The sequence below is a fragment of the Merops nubicus genome, unplaced genomic scaffold (genome assembly GCF_000691845.1).
Source record: "Merops nubicus isolate BGI_N331 unplaced genomic scaffold, ASM69184v1 scaffold21152, whole genome shotgun sequence".
NCBI lineage: Eukaryota > Metazoa > Chordata > Aves > Coraciiformes > Meropidae > Merops > Merops nubicus.
The window spans coordinates 1-22,671 of NW_008595892.1; the positions used below are offsets into that span (position 1 = coordinate 1).

Below are 22,671 nucleotides of genomic sequence, written 5' to 3' on the forward strand. Positions count from 1 at the left end.
CGGGACGTGGCGGCGGAGGGGGTTGTTCGACAGGAATCCATGGAAAGCGGTCAGAAAGCGGAGAGCGTGGCGGCGCGGGCCTTCGTAAGAGGCAGGAGGGGAGGCCAGCACAGCCGCCGTGCTCCCTGGTGAGCCAGGCCCAGTGAGCGGCCGAGGTGCGGCGTTTACCCCAGAACCTTGCGGGGCACGGCCCCTAGTATTTCGCAATAACGAGGACAGGACACGTTCTTTCAAGTGCTCAGATGAGAACATTCTGAAAAAGATACTGCACTTAAGTTTTTCTGAAGCACAGTTAGGGCTGTGTGTATTCCAGGTAACTATTGCTGAGGCAGTTGCTGCCTAACATCTGAAAGGCAAAAAATAAAGTGGCGGTCTGGAATGCTTTTCACTGTTGTACTTGGTGTAACTCAGAGTTTAATTAGAGAAGTCACTGCATAATGTTAACTAAAAAACCTACACAATTATGGCAAAAAGAGTCAATGTTAGCAATCGTACGCAAAAACTATCTTGCCTCTCTCAAGATTAAAGGTGGAAAACATGTTCACAGTAATCCTGCTCACTAGGTAAGCTTTGCCTACAAATGCAGTGCTTCTGCACTCTTAAAAGAAGTAACTGAGAACACTACAGCTTTTCTGCTGAGATGGTGTTGGGTTTTTTTGGTGTGTGTATGTGTATTTTCTCCATTGTACAAAACAATAAAGAACAATGCCAACGGTTGAAGAGTATTAAACTATGAATTTTTTTGACACAAAAAGACATCTCTGTTATGTATATGCATGTAGAGGAAGGAGATTAGGTTGTAACATGTTAGTATCTTAAGCTCTAGGAACAATTAGGATGTGTTGCACTCATTCTTGTGGCATTTCTAACAGCTGTAGTTTGCATTTATTGCATCTCATTTGAAAACCTGATTTGGAAGCCGAGCTGTTTGAGAATCATAGAGCAGAATCATTAAGGTTGGAAAAGAAGAGAGAAGAGTGAGTGAAGTGTTGAACACCATGTATTTTAGAAATTATTTTGCAAATATGATTTTCAAAAATTTCTATGCTTCAAGCAAGGAAGAAATTGAAAGACATGAAAGAGCTTACTAATGACTGGGTAGGTAACTTTTGTGAGGGTGTACAATGTTTTACATCATCAGGAACTATTTATGTTAAATCCTCAAAAATTTTAAAGTATGATTCTCTATGGTCCTTGAGTTGCTGGTGTTGCACATGCCGCGTCTGCTTTAATTAATCTGGGACCCCTAGAGCAGGTGTCTCTAGAAAACAGCAGAGGTCTCCCATTCGTAGGCCTAGGAAAAAGGAGAGATAACTAGAAAGTAGAAAGTTTCCTTGAGAACGAAGAGAAAATAATTTGATAGCTGAAGCATAAGCCAGGATCCAGTTCCTTGGTGTGCTGCCAAGCCCCTGTCAGACTTGGGCAAATTGCTTTAAGCAAAGGAAGCATCTGTAGGGTAGCGAGATGGAGTTGGGTGGGTCGTGGGTTGCACCATCTTAAACGTGTGCTTGTGAGTTCAGCAATCAGGATGGGAGACAATGCAAGGCAGTCATTTACATTTTAAGAGACCAGTTTGTTTCCCGCCCCACTTGGATTAAAAAGGAAAATATTTTTGTTAGGTAATTACTTTTTTTAATTGCTCTGTTGCATCATTCTAATCAATGGTCCATTAACCAATCAAAGTATCAGTTTAAGCCAAGTCAAAAGGCCTTGTCTCTGACACTTCCAGATGTGAACAGTGACTTTGCTCTCAGGTTCTGGAATAAGAGAACTTAACAGGATTCAATTTTCAGAATGTTTTGGAAATTAGGCCCTTTTACGGGTTCTGGTCTACACCCAAGAAATAAGGCTTCCAAAACAGAAGTCATACTGACTGTGCACTTGAAGTTTATACTTGTTGACATTGATAGCCAAAAATACCCAAATAATTTTAAATGTGAGTAGAAGCAGGACATTGAACAGAGGGAGCACATCAACCTTTGTGAAGACTGAGCTGATTGAATTAAGTCCTTTCTCAAACAAATATATAAAAATTCCAGCTACAATAACTTTTCATGACCTGTAACATAAAAGTGGTTTGATCAGTTTTCTCCAAAACTTCATATAAACATTCTTTGCCTCAAGGCTAAATAGAGGAAATTACAGCCTGCAGCACTTTTCTAGGGAAAAAAAAAATGGGGCTAAAATAGATATTTATAAAAGAAGTTAGTTGCAGTTTCAATTATGATTCCCTTTCAGACATCCAAATAAGCTAGTGCAAGATCAACTCAAAACAACAGGGTGTGAAATGTTAACCTTTAAGGCACAAATGAGCATCATAGCATGAGAGTGTACCAATTACTCCACCTTGAGAGGGAAGTGGCTTACATTATGAGATAGCAGAAGTGTATAGAGCTATTTGAATAGTTCTGTAATGACACTATAATAATATGAAATATAATATTAAGTATTAAATAAATATAAATTACTATAAATATATATTTAAAATATAAATATACTATAACAGTATTCTAATACTGTGAAAGGCATGTTGTGTGTCCAAGTACCTTATTTCGTAGACTTGTTCTGGTTGGAAGAGACCTTCAAGATCAACTCAGTTCTTCAAGGTCGAAGCTCTTGTGCTTTGGCAAAGCTGCACTCCCAGGTGTGTACCACTGCCCTGTACCACCTGGCTCCTGAGGCATAATGTGTACCCTACAAAATGCCAGTGGGATTAAAGAAGGTCGCAGGTAGAAACACTCAAGCACTGCGGTCTCCAGTATGCCACAGTGCTGGGTTTCCTTCTTCATAGATGTTCTGCTCCTTTTTATGTCATTTTCTAAGTCTACATGTGTGGGTGAGGGAAGATGACTTCCAGTTATGATAGGTTAAATTTGTTCAGGAAGGAGTTTCAGGTGAGACACAGGACTTCTGTTACTGCTTTATAGCAGCCCAGTCAGACTGAAACATCAGGCAGGCGAGGCTTTGAGCAGATTCTCAGGTGTGCCCCTATGATATACCCAAATCCAGCTTCAGGTCTACGTGGTTTTGAGTGTTCCCAGAGTACAGAGCTTAAATTTGTCTTATAAATTTTGAATTACCATTTTCACTGTAATAGCACAAATAACATTGAATCTGTTAATAGTTCAGGAATGCATTTTATACAGTAATAGAACTGTATTAATTAAAAACTAAAATCAAGAAATAGCAGCCTTTGGTGGAATAGATAATACCCAGATTTGTTTGGCTTTTGTGCTTATTCTTCAGTGCTTTTTCCTCAGCTTTAAAACTTATGACATGTTCCCAACAAAAAGAAATTATTAAATTACTGCAATATAATTTAAGTTGCCGCTTAATTCCTTTTGCCACTGTTGGCTTAAAAAATGGCTTTAATGTGAAATGACAGGAAGCTCAAATACAGTAGAGTACTAGAAGTTTTGTTGAGAACACTGGAAGATGCTAGTTTTACCTAAAACCTCTATTTCATGCCTTAAAGTGCATTTGTTTGCTTTCTAGAATACAATCCAAACCTATGGAACAGATCTAGTCCCAGCGCTTTTTACGCAGTCCCTAGACTTCTGTGTTTCAAGGAACCAAAAGGGGCAGAAGTGTAAAAGCCAGGAAGGTACAAATGGTCTTGGTTAAATGTGTTTACACCCTGTTCATACTAGAGACAGAGAGACAGTGTGGAATAGCATGAAATTGGGAACCAACAAACCTGTAAAGCAGAAAAATTTGAATTATGTGCCCGCTGTTGACATCAGAGGCCATTGACTCTTCCAGAGTCCTGTCATTTGTATCTTTGTGGCTTGTATCATCACGTCCAGATGAAAAAAAAAACCACATGCCCCTGTTTAACAGAGGAAAATGTGCTCAGAAAGGCTGACCTGCCTGTAGTAATTGTGTTGTAATCCTGAACACTACTTACCTACAACTGGCTTATTAAGTCTTTCACTTTTTTCTTGTAGGGCAATTTGCACTCAGGTTTAGAACTTGGTAAGAATTAAGTTTGCTAGGCCTCCCCCTCCCCCTCAGCTCATCATCACCCTCCTTTTGTTTGCATTGCCTGCCTTCCCCGTGCCTACCTCTCATTATGCCTGCTTCTCTGCAGTTATTATGGGGAAAGTTTAATAAGTGAAGCAAGTTGGTCAGCATCCTTTGGAACTGGTTTGATTGGCTGTTAGGTTTAGTTCTTGGGCCATTCAGAATAGATGGACTCTCAGCTATTGACTGCTTTTCTACAGCTGTGAAAAGTCTCCTCCTGGAATTCTTGCCCACAGGAGGCAGCTGCCTCTGGGTTGTGACATGACACCTGTCATCAGACCTTTAATCTGTTAACTACTTGTACAGGATTCAAACTGTAATCTTTAACTAGCACTGGAAGTCAGTAAGAGGCAGTGACAGAATCTGTGCATTACTCTTCTCTCTGCTCTTCCAAGGAGGGGAGCATCAGTCTGCACCTCTGGCTGTCTTTGGGTGCAGTAAACTGCAGCACTCCAGCCTGAAGAGGAAGAAATACATCCCCTCAGCCAAGTAGTAGCATAACTCAAATGCCTTTCAGGAAAGCAGATGGGAGAGGTAGATTTGTCTTTCTGCTAGGGGCTTGAAGCTGAACATTTCCCCCTCCGTTTTAGGGGAGCACCCAAGTGCACGTTTATCTTTAGTCACAGAAGTAGCTGTTGCTACAGCATTTTGCAGAATCAAGCCCTGTGTGCTTAACTTATTAGGGTACACTATTCCCAGGAAGGTCAGTTTTCTTCCGAGTACTTTGATTAATCACGTGAAGGACTTCAGAACTGAACATACAGAGGGGCTGTTCTTGCCACTCCATGTGTTCATGTTTGGTTGTTCAGGAACAGGTTTTTATTTTTTTTTGTATGAGATGAAAATAAATGCCAATTTAGGCACCTAAATTCTTTACTTTCCTCTGCAAAATTTTACGTGGAGTTTCCACTCACAGAAGTTACAAACGTATCTTTCACAAGGTGATTGCCTTAAGGGAGCAAATAGTTGCAGGTCTGTACTCAGCACATCAGTGCCTGTGCTGAAAGTAACAGGCCAGGTGAAGTCCCTTAAGCTGTCTGATCAATTCCTCTCTTTTTTTACTTATATAGAGAAACATTTCAACATTATGAAGGGCAGGATAACACAAATAAATGCATCAAGAAGAGGAATAGCAATAGTGGTTCTCTGAGAAGTTCTAGTATTTGATTTTAACTTCTTTTCTCATATTTGAAGGGATCCAGAGCCTTAATGTGCGTTCATCCAGCTTTCTGAAGAGTCCTAGAAGTTTAAACAAGCACACGGGAAAAGTTTGTGTTTGTAAACATTTATTTTCTTGAACTGAAAAAGGCTTGCATCAGCACACGTTGTACAGCCTTGCAAATTACACAAATTGAAAAAATTTTGTTTCATTTATGTGCAATGAATCTTTAATGTCCAGTGAGCATCTGCAAATGATGAAAACTTAAACCATTAAAAAGGCTTCCAGCACTTCTCAAACAATTATCTTAGCGTGAAAAGGAAGAGAGAGAGATCCATACTGGTGGGAATGCAGGTAAAGTGCAAACATTTTGTCACTTGTGAAGAGACATTTTAGTTTCTTCACACTTGCTGAAAAGAAATACTAAAATGTGATTCAGTGAACATTCCTTGTAACCTATTCATATTCCCCTTTAAATAATTATTAGACCTGATGGATCAGAAGCTAATCCTTCAAGAGTACAACATACTTGTAATTTCTTTTGACATTGCTTGAAAGAATCTCAAAAGAAAATGACCATCTAGGGAGTTAGTTATGAAACTTATTTTTTTCCTTAAAAAAAAAAAAAAAGCCACAAGGGACAAAGAACAGGTTAAGTTGAAGATTTAGGGTAGTTTGCTAGAAAATTAGTGTAATTCATTGAAAATGGTTCTCTTTTCCCCTCCACCAATCCTCAGGTTCCTGCCTTGGAATGGACAGCTGTGTGCTGGCTGTGAAAAGGGATTATAAAATACAAATCTGAATATGGATTTTTATGAACGTTTGCTGTACAATAGAACTTTGGATCTGATACAAGAATTCAAAAATACAAAACAAAACTACTATAAAAGTAGGGGGCATTTAAACAGCATTCCTTGTAGAAAGCTGCCTGTCTCAAAGATGATTCCTTGCTATTGTCTGGGATTCACTCTGTGTGGTTTTTTCTTCATCTTGTTGGATCACTGGGATAGTTACTCTTCAGTGGCTCATGTCATACGACAGAACAGCCCAGGAGGCTCTGTGAAGAGAACAGAAACCCCGTAACATCAAGCCAATCAAGGAGAGGAGGACATGGAAGTAGTAAAGGCTGAGTGTCCACTGATGTAACTGCTACTGAGAACTGGCCCTTTCCAGAACATGAAAGTCGTAGTGCTTCTTGCTTGTTCTCAGCCTGAACTTGTTCACTGAGGTACTGTTTTGTTTCTTCAGCGCGTTCTGAGCAGCAGCCATGGTGGGGAAGGTGGCCAGCACGGTGTAGGTGGAGGCCAAGTCACTGGGTCTGGCCGGCTCAGCGCTCGCGCTGCCGTCCCCGCTGCCGCAGTAGCGGCGGTGCTGCTGCGTCTGTAGACACGGCGAGTCCCTTAGCCACCGAATCTTGGCACCAACTTTTAAAAGTTCTCCAAAGAGTTTCTCTGCTTCCATACGAGTTATGCCTTCTGGCAGTTCAGTAATTTCTAGAACTTTTCCCACAACTGAAACAAGAAGAACATTGAGCCTAAATTGGTCATTGTACATAACAACAAAGGCAATGGAAAGGAGTTATTTCATACTTGTATCTCTGGTTGGCTGATACCAAATACACAGGCATTCCATTTCTGGTATTCTGGAGAGCCTTCTGCCTTCACATTCAGCACAGCTTTAAAAGCTCATAGTACAGAAAGGGCCCTCAAAAGAGGGAGGGAAAAATAACAAATTTTGCAGCAGATTTGAGAACTCACTCTAGCATCTCACTGGTTTTGCTGGTTAGCTCTTCACACATCACCGTGCTAACGAACTAGTCTGTCATCTCAAAAAATCCCCTTCACTAAATTATTAAACAAAAGCTGATTTATCTGTAACTTTTTGCAAAGAACCTAATAGTAGGTAACACGTGCAATAGAAATTCTTTCCAGTAAACAGATGGAGATAGATGTCAGGTTTTATTTGGATGAGATCTTTACCAACTCAAAGCAGCTAATCTGTAGATCTCCCAATATGTTCCCCAAATCCCTGTGCTTATTCATATTAGAAGAAGAAAACAAGAGAAAGCACAAACTAATTCATGGCTTCTGTTTAATTTCATATTTTGTGCAAGTAAAAGGAAGTAAGGGTATGTATACCTAATATATCAGTACTTAATGTAACCATGGAATGGACATCCAGTAAACTGACAAACTGGCTTTTCCTTTTAGGCCTGTCCAGTCCTAATCTTCTCTGATCTTTACTCCAGCATTCAGAACTCCACTTTTGCAATTTAATTTCCCTCTTCCCCTCTCTCCAAATCAAGTCTTTCTCTCCATCCTTATGTTTGCTGTGTTTCCTATGTCCACCTCTACCCAATTACCATTCTGGCCCTTTTCTCACCTGTGCTTTTCTTGTGACATTCCCAGCCCATCACCACAATTCATTTTCTTGGAAGACTGTCCCTCAGCAATACCATACCTGGTTCTCCTGCACCAAGATCTGCTGAAGCAGCCTTCTTTGCTGGTTTCTTTCCCCTGTTTCCATGTCTGTTTCCAGGTTGACACTGGAAAGATTGACATAATGTACTTTAATGACAATATAACAGTATTTTAAAATTTATAGGTGACCTCAGTGAAAAATAGTGCAGAGGAAGGTCTGGAACATACCCTGCACTATCATGGTACAGAAAAGATTTTCATGATCATTTTTAGCCTTGGAGTTTAGCAATCCTGCAGTTAGATACACTCAATCCTTGGCTCCAGAAAAAAAGGGAGAAATCATAAAAAGAAACTTCACCTTAAATCTTCTTGGAAGAAGCCCCCTCCCCCTCGCCCCAGTCCTTCACATCATCTGGCTGACCTCGAGTAGAACTGAGGAAGGTAGAGGTAGGTGTCCTGTGTGTCTGTCCCAGAAATTAAATAGATGCCAAAACTTTCTAGCTTTCTTAACACTAATATTTTAGTTTGTTTTACAAGAAACAGGCCCATTCTTTTTTAGAAATACCCATGTGAATTTTCTATTTCTTTCTGAAATTGTTATTCAAATGTTCTCTGTGATTTTTGGCAAGGCTCGCAAATTGCTTAAAAAAATAATTCATAATCTACACTAAAATTTCAGGAAAATTTTATCACTTTTTAAAAATATAATGAACAAGAATAAGGGGAAGTATCAAGACAGAAAAAAAAAAAAAAGTTATTGAAAGCAGGCAACTTCCACTCTATTCTTCTAAGGCAGTAACATATTCCCCTGTTCATGGTAGTCCTGAGGTGTTTTTTTTCCAGTGTTGCCAGGACATTGCTCTCTTTAATACCTGTTGGCTTGTTACTTGTCCACGTAATAAAGGTGGTGGATTGTATTGCAGGGGTTGGCCAAGCAATGGGTATCTGGCATCTCCTTAAAAAGAAAGGTAATTAGAACGATTTTTCTGTTATATGATATCTTCCTCCAAGTTTCTCTTATGATGCATATCTTATACAGAAGAGAAAGCAGAGTAACTATGCATAAAGTAGTGTATTTGGCTAGGCTAAGGAAGTAACATTTGGCACAATTAAATAAATGCAAGTCAGTCACGTGCTGATCAGAAGGTGAAAAGGTACAAGCTTTTTTGCCTTTAAGGATTACATTGAGAAACACAGGAGAAGTTTTTCTTCATTGCAGCCTTATCTAAATCCTCCCGTTCCAAAATGAGCTTAATAAAGCTAAAGCTCCTCTCAGTGTACTAACTTAGTAATTTTCATGGTTATATCCCTGACTAGAGCCAGGTACATCTGCACGTTTCTGTTTGCCCCAAGGGTCCACAAAGACAAAGGAACAGAAGTTTTCAGTAATCACAAAAGATTAAGAAAGTTGAGAGGTAAACTTGACAACAGGCAACCTGGAATGTTTACAACAACGTTGGAATACAAATCAATGACAAAGATTATGCAGCAGATAAGAAAATAAGGTTCTCTGTATCAGTAAGAAAGACATACAGAATTTTCCGTAAGTTTTGCTTTAAAGTAAATCTTTCTGTATAGTAGAGCCATAAATTCTGAGTTTGGTAATTAAACCAGAATGTCTTTGCTCACTGAAAAGGGGTTTACTATAATTTGGTTTTTAAATGTTATCAACTATCACATCTCAGTGAAAACTCCCTTTTTTCTGTTAACATGGCAGCAAAGGACTGAAATTCTTATACAAGGAATTTTTTTTTGTCTTTGAGTGGGTACTGTTTGAGATACTAAGTTGAAGTAGCAACAGTATCAGCTAGAGGCTGTAATCCCATGTGCTAGATTTTCTACAAAGAAATAATTCTCACTTAGGCAGTGGTTTGATTCAGTGCATCATCAACTAATGAGTGAGTTTGACAGAACATTCATCTCAACATCACATCTCTATATACTTTATGTATTAGATGTATTAAGATCAGCTTGTCCCACATGACTTATTTTATCTTTGTAGCTCTAATATTGTATCTTGTGACAGTGTGTGTGAAGTTCTTGATTTATAAATTAAAATCTGAAGCTAAACTATATCAAACCTTTTATTAATATTTTCAATGCTGAAATGGGGAACTTCACATAGGAGAAAGCTTGTGGGGTATAGAAGCTCTCACAATAACAAGATCAAAAGCTTTTGAGAACACAGGCACTATCAGTGCAGACAGATAAGATGAAATTTTACATGATGCTTGAGTGGAAAACTGTTGATCCTGCTTCAACAGCATTACTGCTCAAGTGAGCCACAGTTTGGCAGGAAATCCTCATGTAACACATATTTTAAAATGGTCAAATAGAAAACATACACACACATTGGTTAACTAAAAATATACCTTGTCCAGGGACAAAAGGTCTAGAAAACTGGGACACAATAGAAAGAGGTGTTAACGTGGGACGGATGTTCTTCATGTTTGATAGCTGAGCTGGTGCTGGTGACTGGGCCGGTGAGGTGACAGGACTACCTAGTTGAGGACTATGCTGCAACTAGAATAAACAATGAGTTAGTGTTTAAAAGGCACCTGGCAGAACAAGCTGAACAACACCTACAGCACTCAAAGACTGGAGTAAGGTTAAATTATTATCAGAGCACATTTTTATTCCTCAAAAAACTTCTGAAAAGTCACATGAAGATGCAATTTATGCAAATGTAAAGTCATCCTGGAAAATAAAACAAGAACTTCATACCTGTGCAGCACTGTCTAAAGTGCTAAGTTCTGTGGACTTCTGCCCCCTTTGATGATCACAGTAATATTTACTCTGTTTCCACTGTGGAGGTGAATGGTTCCGAGGCTGAGGACTGTTGGGTATGTTTAGCTGCATCATTACTACTCCTCCACCTGGTGGTGGTGCTACTGCTACAAGACATAAAATCGGTAGAATACAGTTAGTTCCTCTACCATTTCAATTTTCATTTTAGAAGAACAGACGTGAATAAAAAAAAAAAAAACGGAGGGGGGGGGGAGCGTGGAGGGGAAATAACATAATGAATGTTTTACTAAATAAGCTGCTGAACTCTAAAATACTAGAGCAGTACCTTCTGTGCAATTACATCTCCATATAAATCTGTGCCAGTTAAATGACAGGGGCTTCCCAGAACTAGAAGAGATAGTGGAACCACTGAAACTTACTGTGGAGAATATTTTTGAAAGAAATAATTTTATTTAAGAGTAAAGTATTCAACACTCACTGTAGTTGCTGTCAGAGCAATGTGTTGAGAAACATGATATTAAGCAAAAATGTGTTTTATTTAAAAACAGAAGTTTCCTAGCTAGTTTTACATGATATACAGCAGCAATATGGACTCACAATGTTTTCTCTGATATGATGGCAGACTTTGGAAAGACCTCCAAGCAATCCGTAGAGGCAAAATTACCCTCATTTACAAGTTTTATATAGGAATGTTCTTCTTGGCAGAGAACGCAAACTGACCCCCACATCCTGTCCCACTTGGCCACTGTGATAGCTACAGAAACGCCAAAGTCAAGGGGGAAGAGCCAAACAGCCAGCACTGTTCCCTACGGTTCTGCCCGAGGAGCTGTGACCAGAGGCTGCCACAGGGAGAAACCGCCTCCCCCTTCGACTGGCTCTGTGGTGTAGGTAACATCCTATTTGTACGTGGTTGTTTGCAACTCCCATCTCTGCTTTGCCCACGTTTTACAGCACTTCGCAGAAACCATGATTCAAATACATGGTTTAAACGTCATTTAAAGAGGGAGTCTACAATCCACCTTTAAAGAGGGAGTCTTTTACAATCTTTTCAATTTATGACCTACGGCATAGCACCAGTTAGGAGCAGTCAGATACAGATAAGTGCATTCAGCTTCTCTTTTCTAAAATGGGCTGCTGTTTTCACTACTCCAGGCTCCTCAAAAAGCAGCAGACTCCTTCAAAAAGCAAACCAATCAGTGTAGAATAATGAACTCGTATTAAAACTATTCTAGTTTTAAAAAATTGTATTCTGAAATATTTACTACATTGATATTTATAAACATAAGTAATATTAGCAGTGTTTTCACATCTACACTTTATTTTTAATTGCAAAAAGTTCTACCCATATGTTACAGATTGAAATGGAAGCATTAGATACCTGGCCAACTTTAGCAGGGGGTATAACTTTAAGAGTCCTTGCTTTGTCCCTATAAGACCCACATTGCAAATATTTGCCTTGTTGCAAAGCAAAACAGAATATAACTTTGTTTATGGGTATCTACTACAAAATCAGAATAATATAACACAAAAGTTTTCAAGTAGTAAAGCCATAAACTTATGCAATCTCTGCGTCTAAACCCGAGATGTTCTCAACAAATATCTATATAAACACCGCATTTTATGCAAGAAAATTTTAGTATTTTATGCATATATTTGTAAAGATTTTAAATTATACTTATGTGCCTAATGCTGTTCTATAACATTATAGCATTTTATTCTGCAGCACTCTAGCATATTCTTTTGACTTATGTCTGTTCTCTGAGAACTAAACACCCAAAAAACATGCTTGTCTTTTGAAACTATCTACACTACCATTCTAAAAAAGTGTCACTCTCTGAAAACGCTGTTTAAACTGCAAAAGAAAATTCTGTACATCCAGCAAACTTGTTCTTTCTCCTATTTCCAGTTCCACAGCATTTCAGCAAATGAAAAGAAACAGAATTTTTTTCATAAACAGGCATCCTGACAAAATGAAGCATCACAGAACACGTAAGGCAGTTCGCAGACACGCGCCAAAAGCCATGAGAAGGGAAACCCAGAAGAAACCCTTGAAAGGCTTCCCAGATTTACAGTCCAGTCCTCTGTAACTTTTTCAAACAAAGAAACACAGCTCTGCTGCTTCTTTGTGTGTGCACTCCTTGTGGACTTGGACTTGCCTGGAAAGTCCACAATCAGTGGCCTTGACTCATCATCTCAGTATCACTTACTGAAAGCATACTTTTCTTTATTCTCTCAAAATTTGTTCTGTGCATCATAAAGGGCTTCCCCAAACTTCTTTAATGCACGGCTTAACAGGTTTCAGGCTTTCAAAATGGCATAAAGCCAGCACTTCCAGGATAGATTAGAAGGGCAGAAGACTCCAGTACTGCAAGGCCAGTTTTAGATGTCCTGAAACAAAGCTTTTCCAGAATAAAGCTCAAACAAACTTGAAGCAAAATGGAAACAAAGCCAAACCTGCCCATGAACTCTCACACTGCTAACCCAGCTATCTTGCCACTTAATGGCATGTTACCTGTTTACTAAACAGGCTCTAAAAATATCTTTAAAAGATAAACGTTTATAAGGAGCAAAACAGCTATAGTGGAGTCCAGGTCATTGACCTAGGGTTGTTTAATCTATCACTTGCAAAACACTGAGACAGCGCTGTTTGAGATTATCCCTTTGGCCAAAGCCTCCAATGTATCAAATTATTTACTGGTAAAAGAAAGACAGCACTGCTGTGATCACAGGATTGTTCCATAGCCTCTTGTTTGGAGGCTAACCCTAGTGCTCTGAATTTCCTGACCACACCAACAGCTTTCTGTTGGAAATCCAGAGTTCAAGTGTTTGGATATTAACATTTATAAACATAGCACAGATATGACAAGCTCTATGTCACAAGTGTTTTCACAAGCCATTGAGGCTGCTACTTATACACCTAAAATTAACCCAAATATTTTGTAGATCAAAAGTCATGTGAACATAATTTAAGTGCTTCTGCTAATCTGTTCAGATGAAGTTGCTGCTGGTGAAAACGGTCTGGTAATTTCTAACAGATTTCTAGACAGAATGCCTTCCATGAAATCCCAGCAAAATATACCTTTTATTGGCTGCATGATGGAAAGACCAGTGGGCGAACTTTTACATGATGAGGGTGGAGACACTATGCTGTAGTGCACAATGGAAGCAGCCTGTTGTGGCTTTGACTTTGATGAAGGTGGCAATAATGTAGGAGGTGATGGCTTCTTACTTGAATGGTTGCTATAAACTATGAAAGTAAAAGCAGTAAATAAGGCTACCATAGAAACAAACCCAAAACACCCCGCATGGCTTCAGAGCACTGAATTTAGCTTTTCAGCAGGTCAATACCTACCTCTCTTCAAACCCAGAACAGTTAAGAGTTTTCACCCTTTCTCAGGAACTCTGAAAAAAATCACTACTCCCACTCCATTAAGTGAAGTCTAGAATGCTCCTCAAGTAGCAGAGCCAAGCATAATGCTTCCAAAATGTACCTTGCTCATTCTATCAACTGTAAACACAAATCTCAAAGTTTTCAGAGCCTTGTAGCTGTTCAGGAAAAGGTGAAAGTCATTCTGCTGACAGCATATAGTTCCCCATGCCTGTCTCAACTCACAAGCAGACATGCAAGGCATCACGATGTATGCTGCTGAATTGTAAGAAAGCAATTTGAGAGCTTTCAGTGGTAAACAAGTGGAGATGTGAAATTATCCAGTAGAGCTTCAAAAATGGAACATAGAAGGAAATACAGCAGTTAATTCTGAATCAAACCCTTAATAGCAAATATCCAACCAACCAGCATTTTAATAGCTAGGCATTTTCAGGCTTTCAATAAAAACTTTACACCCCCCACCTGCACACTGCTGTCCTTGAAGCTGCTGTGAGTTGCATGGCGATGATGTTCTGGGAAACTGTATCTGCTCTGATCCAGGAGGCTGCAAATATCCTACTGATGAACTGTAATAATGACAATAACAAAAAAAGAACATGACCAATAGGCATTTATGCTATACATTTATTTAATCATGATTGCTGCATTTGCTGTCTGCAGGTACCACAAATCACCAAGATTTTGTTCATTTTAAATTCAACAATATTCCTGCCCACCCCCAAGTCTACTCGTTCTTCAGAAAACTTGTTTCCAATCTCTTCCTTGGCAAAGACTTATGCCCTGCATACCTTAAGAAGCTGTACTAAGTCACCTATTTCAAAACACTATTTTTGTGTCGATAGTGCTGTATCAGTATAAAGACAAGCAGAATAATACTATGAAGACAATCTGTTGTCTTGTCCAATCAACCAGAGTTAGGTCTCAGTTAAAGGATCACCACAGAACCTGCCATGAGGATTTTGGATGCAGGCCCTCAGCTGGAGGCTGGCCCCATGCAGCCGAGCCAGCCTATTAAACACTCCAAACAGGCACAGCTCTGCTTCAGTGGAAAGTAACACAGCTCCCAGAGAGCATTGCCTTTCCATGGCCTACCAAATAGGGTGGGGAAAGAAGGATGGCTCCAGGAGAGAAACAAACTTTGTTTGTAGTATGTATGAAAAGGATAAAAGTTTATTTATGCTATGTATTATTCAGGGGAAAAAAAAAAAAAAAACAGCCACAAAACAAACAGGTAACAGATGCAGGCAAATTCTATCATAGCACTAACTGATCACACTCTAGAGCCAGAGCATCATGTTGCTGGATCATAATCAGAATGGTGCCTATGGAATCCTGTACTTCATTTCTGTACTAACAGATAAACATTTTGAGGGAATGAGAGAAAAAAATTCAGACTGGAAAAGAAAAAGGTATCATCATGTTGTACTCACCATTTTTACCTATGCCATCACAAAAAGTTAGTTCCATCCTTTGTCCCACAGTTCAGTTATAGAATTTTAATTTAAAGATTCCCTTCCATTAAAGCAAAACTCAGTGAAGGCTCAAGCAGATGGTTTTATATCTGCACAGAATGTGTGCTATCACAAGGCTTCTCATCTGCCTACTGTCCCTAGTTTTTAGTAGCGACCTGCAGGTTGAGTCTGTTCAGTTCTGCTTTCCTTGTCACAGTGCTCCAACACAACTACTTCAGTAAAAGCAAGGTGCTGTCACTAGCTGCTAGTCTGCCCTGAATTCCTAAGAAATGTTTCCCTGTTGAAAAGAGGGCGACATTCTAAATGACATAGCAACAAAACTAACTTCAAAAAAGTCTGGGATTCTGTCTACCTTTGACTTCATTGGACCTCAAATATAACTACAGAAGCAAAGGACAAAAAGAACCTTCAGATACAAAGAATAAGAATTCAGATTTAAGTGGATGAAGCCATCAGTGATGACAAATACTATTTAAGTCTCTGCACTCACAGAAAGATGAAAAAAGCTTCCTACTGCTGCTGCTTGTTAAAAATATCTTGTGTGAGCTTTTAAAATGATGCACATGTGAGTTTAAAAAACTAGAGAAAAAAATTTGAAACAAGCATTACTCCCAATTCGTTCTTTTAGGTATCTGCTTAGCTGTTCTCTCACAAACACTCAAATTGTGCTTGGGACAAAGATGGTCAGTAAATAAAAGGTTTTTATCAAACAAAAACCAAGCATAGGAAGAAGTGTTTTCCAGTCTTAACAAGTATCTCCCAGTTAAAGCAGTGCCAGTTGCTTTACTTTATTCCATAAAAGCAAAACTAAATAGATAATAAAGCCTCTGTAAGTCTGCCTTTAAAATGCATGGTAATTGGTGAGATACTACAGCAGATCCTATCAATCATGACATGGCAATCCAGCCTGGTTGCTGAGACATCCGATCCCCGGGCTGAGCTCACCTCAAGTTGTTCTGTTGGCCTGAGGGAATGACGCTGTAGTACACTGGCATTCCACCCTGGTTTGTCTGGCTGGGAATTAGAACTGGCTGTTGGTACGTCTGCTGGGGCACTGCTTGGGAACCTTGAGGCACCGAAACCTACAATTGAGAACACACTTTTATTTCTGTGGACAACCTTTCTTTCTGCATCTTGACCATCACCTAGTTTATTTATACAAGATTTCATTAAAAAACCACCGAAACGACAAAACAGAACAAAAAAGGAACTGAAAGATCTGCTGGAGTTCTCCAAATCCACAAGACTGTTGATGAGAGTAGTTGAAATAATAGTGCCTTACTAAAAGAAATATTTTTATCTTCTTCCCCAAAGATGGTAATGTTGGTTCTAAGGGACTCCAATTAAGAAAAGAGATGCTCTCTACAACAGAAAGCAGGGAGATGGGGAAGGAAATCTTATGAGCTTTTTGTTCCACATCCTCTGAATCGCAATTAACTCAGCACTTGGCTTTCAATGGGACTAGAATTTGTACAATTGTGACAGAATTTCCTCTCACTTCAGTTGTGGGTTTTTTTTCTTATTATTATTACTTTATTTCTGTCCCCAAAGTCACCTTTGACAACTGCTCATATCCTTCTACAAAGTAATGCACTAGGGGAAAAAAAAAACAAAAAACCCCCAAACAAACAAAAACAACAACACACCACACACAAAGAAAACCACACACACCCCAAAAAAACAAAAACAAAAAAATCCACACCACAACAGAAAAAAAAAAAACACAAACAAAACCCAGCCAACAAAACAAAAAACCTCAAACACACCGTAAAGTGACTGGAGAGTTATGAATAAATCACCCACCTGATAAGATGGCACTGAAGGATACGGAACAATCACACCTTGAATTTGATTCCCAGCGCTGTTGTGTTGGCCACTGACTAGGTTCTGATTCTGAGACTGCTGAACTCCAACTAACCCCTGGTAGTTTTGCTGCTGGTTAGGCAAAACCTGGTAACCTGAAATTACACATTTAAATCTTATTTTGAAATAATGAACACGTTTTATACACAGTTGTCTATGTGGAAATGTATGTGTAGCTTTTCCAGTGGCTTTTTAAATCAAGCAACTTCATAAGAGTTGAACTTATCATGCATATAAAAAGAAGCCAACATTAGAATTAACAAATTTGTTCATTTGGATCCAGCATGAAATACTGTATGTACTACTTACAGTGCTGCTGCCACATGCCTCCAGTATTTATTTACACTTTGAGTCACAGGCATTAACACCTTGATTTGGTAAGGGAAAGTGAAAAGCATTTGAACCAGGCGTGCCAGATAATATCAAGCCCATTTGTCTGTTATCATGAACGAGGCCATTCTAGGTACTTTAGTTTTTAAATTCTAGTGATGCTAAATTCTACTAGTACCTCAAGTGCCCTAGGGATGACAGTGTCTTGGCTATGATTCAGAACTGAATCACACTTCAAGAAAATTTGTGTAAGGTATGTGTACAAATCTTTTTAAAAAGGGCAATTTCTACTGAAACCTCTAATACTAAAAACAAGAGGACTGAGAGAAATCTTCCATGTTCCTATACAGTGGAAGACATTTTATATTCAAATTTAGCTAGGGGGAGAAATATTTTCATATTCACCCTTCTGTAGTGCCTCTACCATAACTGATTATTGCTTAAACTGGTATCCTCTGCTACCTTTAAAAATGGCCTAAAACCACCAAAACCCCGGCATGAACGCCAAACAAGCAACTTGTACATTTATTAGGTCCAACCTAAAAAAAAGTGGAAGTTAAAGTGCATAGGAGGTAACTGCTACTATGATCAAAACACATGGAGAACACCAAGCACGTTCTTTTGTCATATTCTGTTATCCAGGCACGAGCCACTTCCCACATCAGCAAGCCCTGTAACTGTCAGTGTTTCTGAGACAAAGCCACTTGTCACTCCAGACTAACTGAACTGGGCTCGCTGAGACACGCCAATGGCAAGGACAGTCTGTGCTCAACTCCAGACCAGTCGCATTCTCCTGACCTTCACATCCCCCATGCTCCCTACCTAAGTATGGAACTGTCAGAAAGTCAACAGAGCTGCAAAAATCCACTTGGGGTTTTTGAACTGTGTTTAAAAAAACCCTGCATGGTATATTTTGAAAACAATTCAGTTAGCACTTTTTTTGGTAAACAAACCCCAGCAATGTTCATCGATGACATACACGAAGGGCACAATGAACATTGCTGCAGGCTCAGTTGGCTGTCTCCATAGAACTTGGAACAATGAAGACTAAAAAAAGACTGTTAATCAAATATTTCTTCAGAAAATTAAAAGGAAGAAGGTTCTGTTTGTTAAAACTAAGAGAGCTATTAAAGACAAACACACAACACATGAGAAATATTTTCAGAGGACTATACAAAACTTCAGAACAAGGCATGCTTGAATTAGGATTAGTAAGTAGAATTTTTAGCAGCTTTTTACTGTGGACAAAAATCCATCTCAGGCCTGTAATAAACCAAATGCTTGAATGTAGCTGGTTACAAAGTGATCTATGGGGCCCTAAAAAGCAGCAGAACACGAAGTTGTGGTATATGACGGATCCAATCAATACATCTGCCATCTAAACTCCTCATTTCCCAGAAATTGCAACGCAGCTGTGAATATTTTTCAGCTTTTTCTGGCACTTCCCGAGACAGACACGATCAATTTTGCAAGCAGAGAGAACTGGAACAATATAAATGGACTGCCAAGAAGGTTCCCCACAGCGTGCCAGAGAATGCACTATTTTTAGTTTCACAATTTCACCTCTGCATGGAGAATGGTCTGACAGAAATGCAGCACTCAGCAGAAAAACCACACCTGCCATACAAATTGTCTCATTACAGAGAAATACTCTGAAACAGTAGACAAGAATAAAGAAGCATGCTTCTTAATACTTATGTCATTTAAAAGAAATCACTGTTAATAGGAAAAGTTAACTTTGAGAACACAGAAATACATTTTCTGAATAACACATTACGAGTGAGCATGCATAGTCACTTGGTTAACAGGCTACGAGCACAGCCTGGCTACAACTGCAGCTGCTGCTACAAGTGTAGTAGTTTCCTTGTCAGCTGTTGGGAAGCAGAAGCAAGTTGAACTTCAGGTGATGTTGCTACAGTTTACTGTAGTTCAGGTAAAATTTCTAATCAGCCTCTAGGTCTCATGGTATCTGGGCCCTCATTATCACATGGCAATCAAAACCACCTTTTTCTTAAAGAGGGTTTTCTTCTCCCAACATCTTTCAGGCAACCACAGCATTAGAAGTGAACCCCCCCCAATATTTCACCTGAAACCTCTTTACAAAGGAAGCCAGGGAGCAGCTGAAAAAGAGACCGGTTCACTGTGAGAAATGTAAACCTCTCAGACAGTGTTACGGCCCCGAATCCAACAGCTCACACCCTCGGGCCGCTCCGGAACCGCAGAGCAAAAGTGGCTTTGGTTGCCACACTCTCAGAAGGCATCATCTTTTATCTACATTTGTGCTTGGAAAGTTATTTACTTAGTAACCACTTTATAAGATGAACAAAACCCATGGCTTTAATGTAATGTATGCTGTGTTAATTCTCATTTCTGAGCAGACACATTGCTGTGTTACCCAAGTAACACGCTGCCTTTTGTCTCAAAACCAGCTGTAGCTAATAAGCATCAACCATTTCAGATATAGCTTTGTGGCAACTTAATACAGATGTTTACAGTTAAAAGTGAATCTACAGAAAAGAATTTCAAAATACACCAGCTCACGAGCAGTTTACAGAATAGAAAACACGACATGGAACCTTCCATCTCTAGGGTGCCAATTCAAATTTGTCTATAAAGTGGTAAATGAGAGCCAGCAATGGCTTAGTAGCAATTTGGAGATTTTGAGTTAAATTATGCAGTTACTAGTAGAATACTTCTGTCATTAGTGCTAGCAAACACTGAGTAACCAAACAGGACTGAATGGAATGTTTGCTGGACTACCCCTTTGCTACTTAAAGGTGATCCCTTGAGGTGAGGTTATAGGTGTTAGGTGCATTATCAAAGCAGCAGAGCAGCTGTGCTACTACACTTGTTTTATTTCTTGTAGGTCAGAGAGGGAGGTTTCAGCCACTAGAGCTTTTCACCCAGTCCACATTATAGGCAGTGAAATTCAGTCAAAATGTAAAAAGCTAAAATCATACAAGAAAGAAACTCACTTACCTAACAGCAACTTATTCCTCCCTTGGCACCTTGGTGCTGCTGCACCGCCAGCCCACACATTCAAATTCAGATTTTGTGTTGCTACACAGATTCACTGGGATCTCTCCCATTTAGAGTTTATGGGCTATTCAAATAGGTCATCTCCATAAATGGGGAAGTAACCCCAGCTAAGCCTCATATTTTTTGCTATCAAGTAGTCTAGGTGTTAAAAATTGTGGGGAAGGAAAGTAGGCTGTGTAATACAGTTGGATAATGCATCTGTAACAGCAGTGGATAAAACAACTTGCAAAAACGAGTGATATTCCTTTGAAAAAATGTCAGTATGCTTTCACTCCTGAAGAGTGCAAAGTGGTTATCTATTTTGCAGTAAGCAGGTACTGACAGTAATTTAAAATTATCTGAGAACCCTACCATAAGTGGGCATCAGAGCTTGATGACTCTGCAATGAAATGATCTTGTGTAAATTTGTGAACCGAACCCTGAGTAACAGCTTCAAGTGTTGCTGCTGTTGGGAGCACTCCCTAGAAGAGCTGTGGAAGAGGGAGACCTCCCTCTTACAGGCTGCTTCATGGAACAGCTACAAAGAAATCCAGTCAGTATTTGTAAAAGCCGATCTTTCATCCTGTTTCTGTAGATCAACACACAGTTTAGAGGTGGAGGGAGGAATTAAAACAAAAAATCTTTCTTTCCCAGGAGAAACTCAAAAAGAAACTAAGCCAAATGTGTTGAAGTAAGACATGGTCTAAAAAAATTATTTTTAAGGATCCCTGCCTCCTAACATCACTAGTTATGTCTTAAAAGCTCTGACTGTGAGTCAAGATACCGCTCAGAAGTAAATCTGTTTCAGGAATTTAAATCTTACTGAAGAAATCATAACAATATTTTATAGATTATCAGAATAATGGTAGCTACAGTTACAATTTGTAAGGAAAAAAAGCAAAGAAAGGAGACAGAAATGCAGCTTGGAAATACTCATAGAACAGTAGCTCAGGAACAGCTGAGAAGTCTTTACTAAAAAATAGGAGGAGCAGAAAACTAATTCTAACCACTTTAGTCTCATTACATATTCTATTCAACACCCAGATACCTTTAATCATAGGACAGAAATTAAAAATTAACAGTACCACCTGGATCTTTCATGCCACAACATCTAAAATTAATATCTTTTGTTTAAAACTTTCAGTTAAGGTACATCTCTGCAATGTTACATCACTTAAAGGTACTAATTTAAAAAGTAAGTTACTAAGTTTACAAGTTTGTTTGGTTTTTTTTAATTATTCAGTTCTAAACTTAAAAAAAAATCCTATAATTAAAGTTACAGCATAAGACATTCATAGCAATAGCTCATCTCAAGTTTCATGAACAACCAACTGCCATTTTTCCACCTTAGGTTAGTTACTGGCCTGGTTTGGGGTAGAACAGAACTAATTCTGCTCAGTGATTTTACTTTTCAGCTAAAGCTCTAACTGCACTTTCTGAATTGTCTGCTTCTAGCAGGGATAACGCTCCATGTGTAGAGTTACCACCAGGGATTGGTGTGCAGACCAACGTCACTGCTATACCCTGTGTACCACATGGAGAGGGCAGAAAACAAAGCTGCACCTGCAGAGGGGAGTGGACAAGACAAGTGATCCTAAATTGACCAGTGGGGTATTCCATCCCATGTCCCCCATATTCAGTATAAAGCTGAGGGATCATGAGGGACAAGCCCATTCCTCCCTTTTGCTGCTTCTTCAACGGCCAGCATCCAAGGAGGACTCCATCCATCCTGCCTTCGATCCTGATCCGAACACCAGAATCCAGCTCCCATCTGCCACTGAGTCCAGCCTGGGACCTTGCCCAGGGTTTGCTCCCCAGCCAGGGATGATGGTGACGTATTGCCATTGGGGGGCAGTTGAGATCAATACTGGTTTTGTATATATTTAAATATATTCCATTTTATTATTATTTTTAGTAGTAACATTATTATTTTCACTAAAGCTGTTTTACTTTGCTAATCGATAAGTCTCTCTCCCTCACTCCCTTTCTCTTCCCCTTTTGGGGGGAGAGGGATTAACAGAGGGCATCTGTTACAGCTCAGGGGGCAGCCCTGACCCTAAGGAGTGATGGTTACACTTTGTATGTCATATTTGAGCTTCTTCTTTTTCTCAAATATTACAGCAAAATAAGTTTAAAACCAAACCCAAGCGAAAGCGCGCAGGAGCTGTTGCACTGAAGCGCTGCCAGAGCCCCACACACCTGTCTGCTGGGCGGGCTGTGCCAGCGGCTGGGCCTTCTGGGCGGCGTGAA

At 39.4% G+C, this 22,671-nt stretch overlaps 1 protein-coding gene across 1 annotated transcript in view; it reads right to left on the reverse strand.

The window, feature by feature from the left end:
- Positions 1 to 5,292: 5,292 nt before the first annotated feature.
- The window catches only part of R3HDM1 (R3H domain containing 1), a 52,672-nt gene continuing 35,293 nt past the window's right edge, over positions 5,293 to 22,671 (reverse strand). The window contains exons 17-25 of the mRNA XM_008936222.1: positions 21,906 to 21,984; positions 17,014 to 17,261; positions 16,156 to 16,292; positions 14,192 to 14,304; positions 10,327 to 10,490; positions 9,975 to 10,119; positions 8,475 to 8,557; positions 7,643 to 7,727; positions 5,293 to 6,693 (exon numbers count right to left, since the gene is read on the reverse strand). Coding sequence (XP_008934470.1) covers positions 6,332 to 6,693; positions 7,643 to 7,727; positions 8,475 to 8,557; positions 9,975 to 10,119; positions 10,327 to 10,490; positions 14,192 to 14,304; positions 16,156 to 16,292; positions 17,014 to 17,261; positions 21,906 to 21,984 — 1,416 coding nt within the window. The 3' untranslated portion in view covers positions 5,293 to 6,331. The remainder of the gene's footprint in view (positions 6,694 to 7,642; positions 7,728 to 8,474; positions 8,558 to 9,974; positions 10,120 to 10,326; positions 10,491 to 14,191; positions 14,305 to 16,155; positions 16,293 to 17,013; positions 17,262 to 21,905; positions 21,985 to 22,671) is intronic.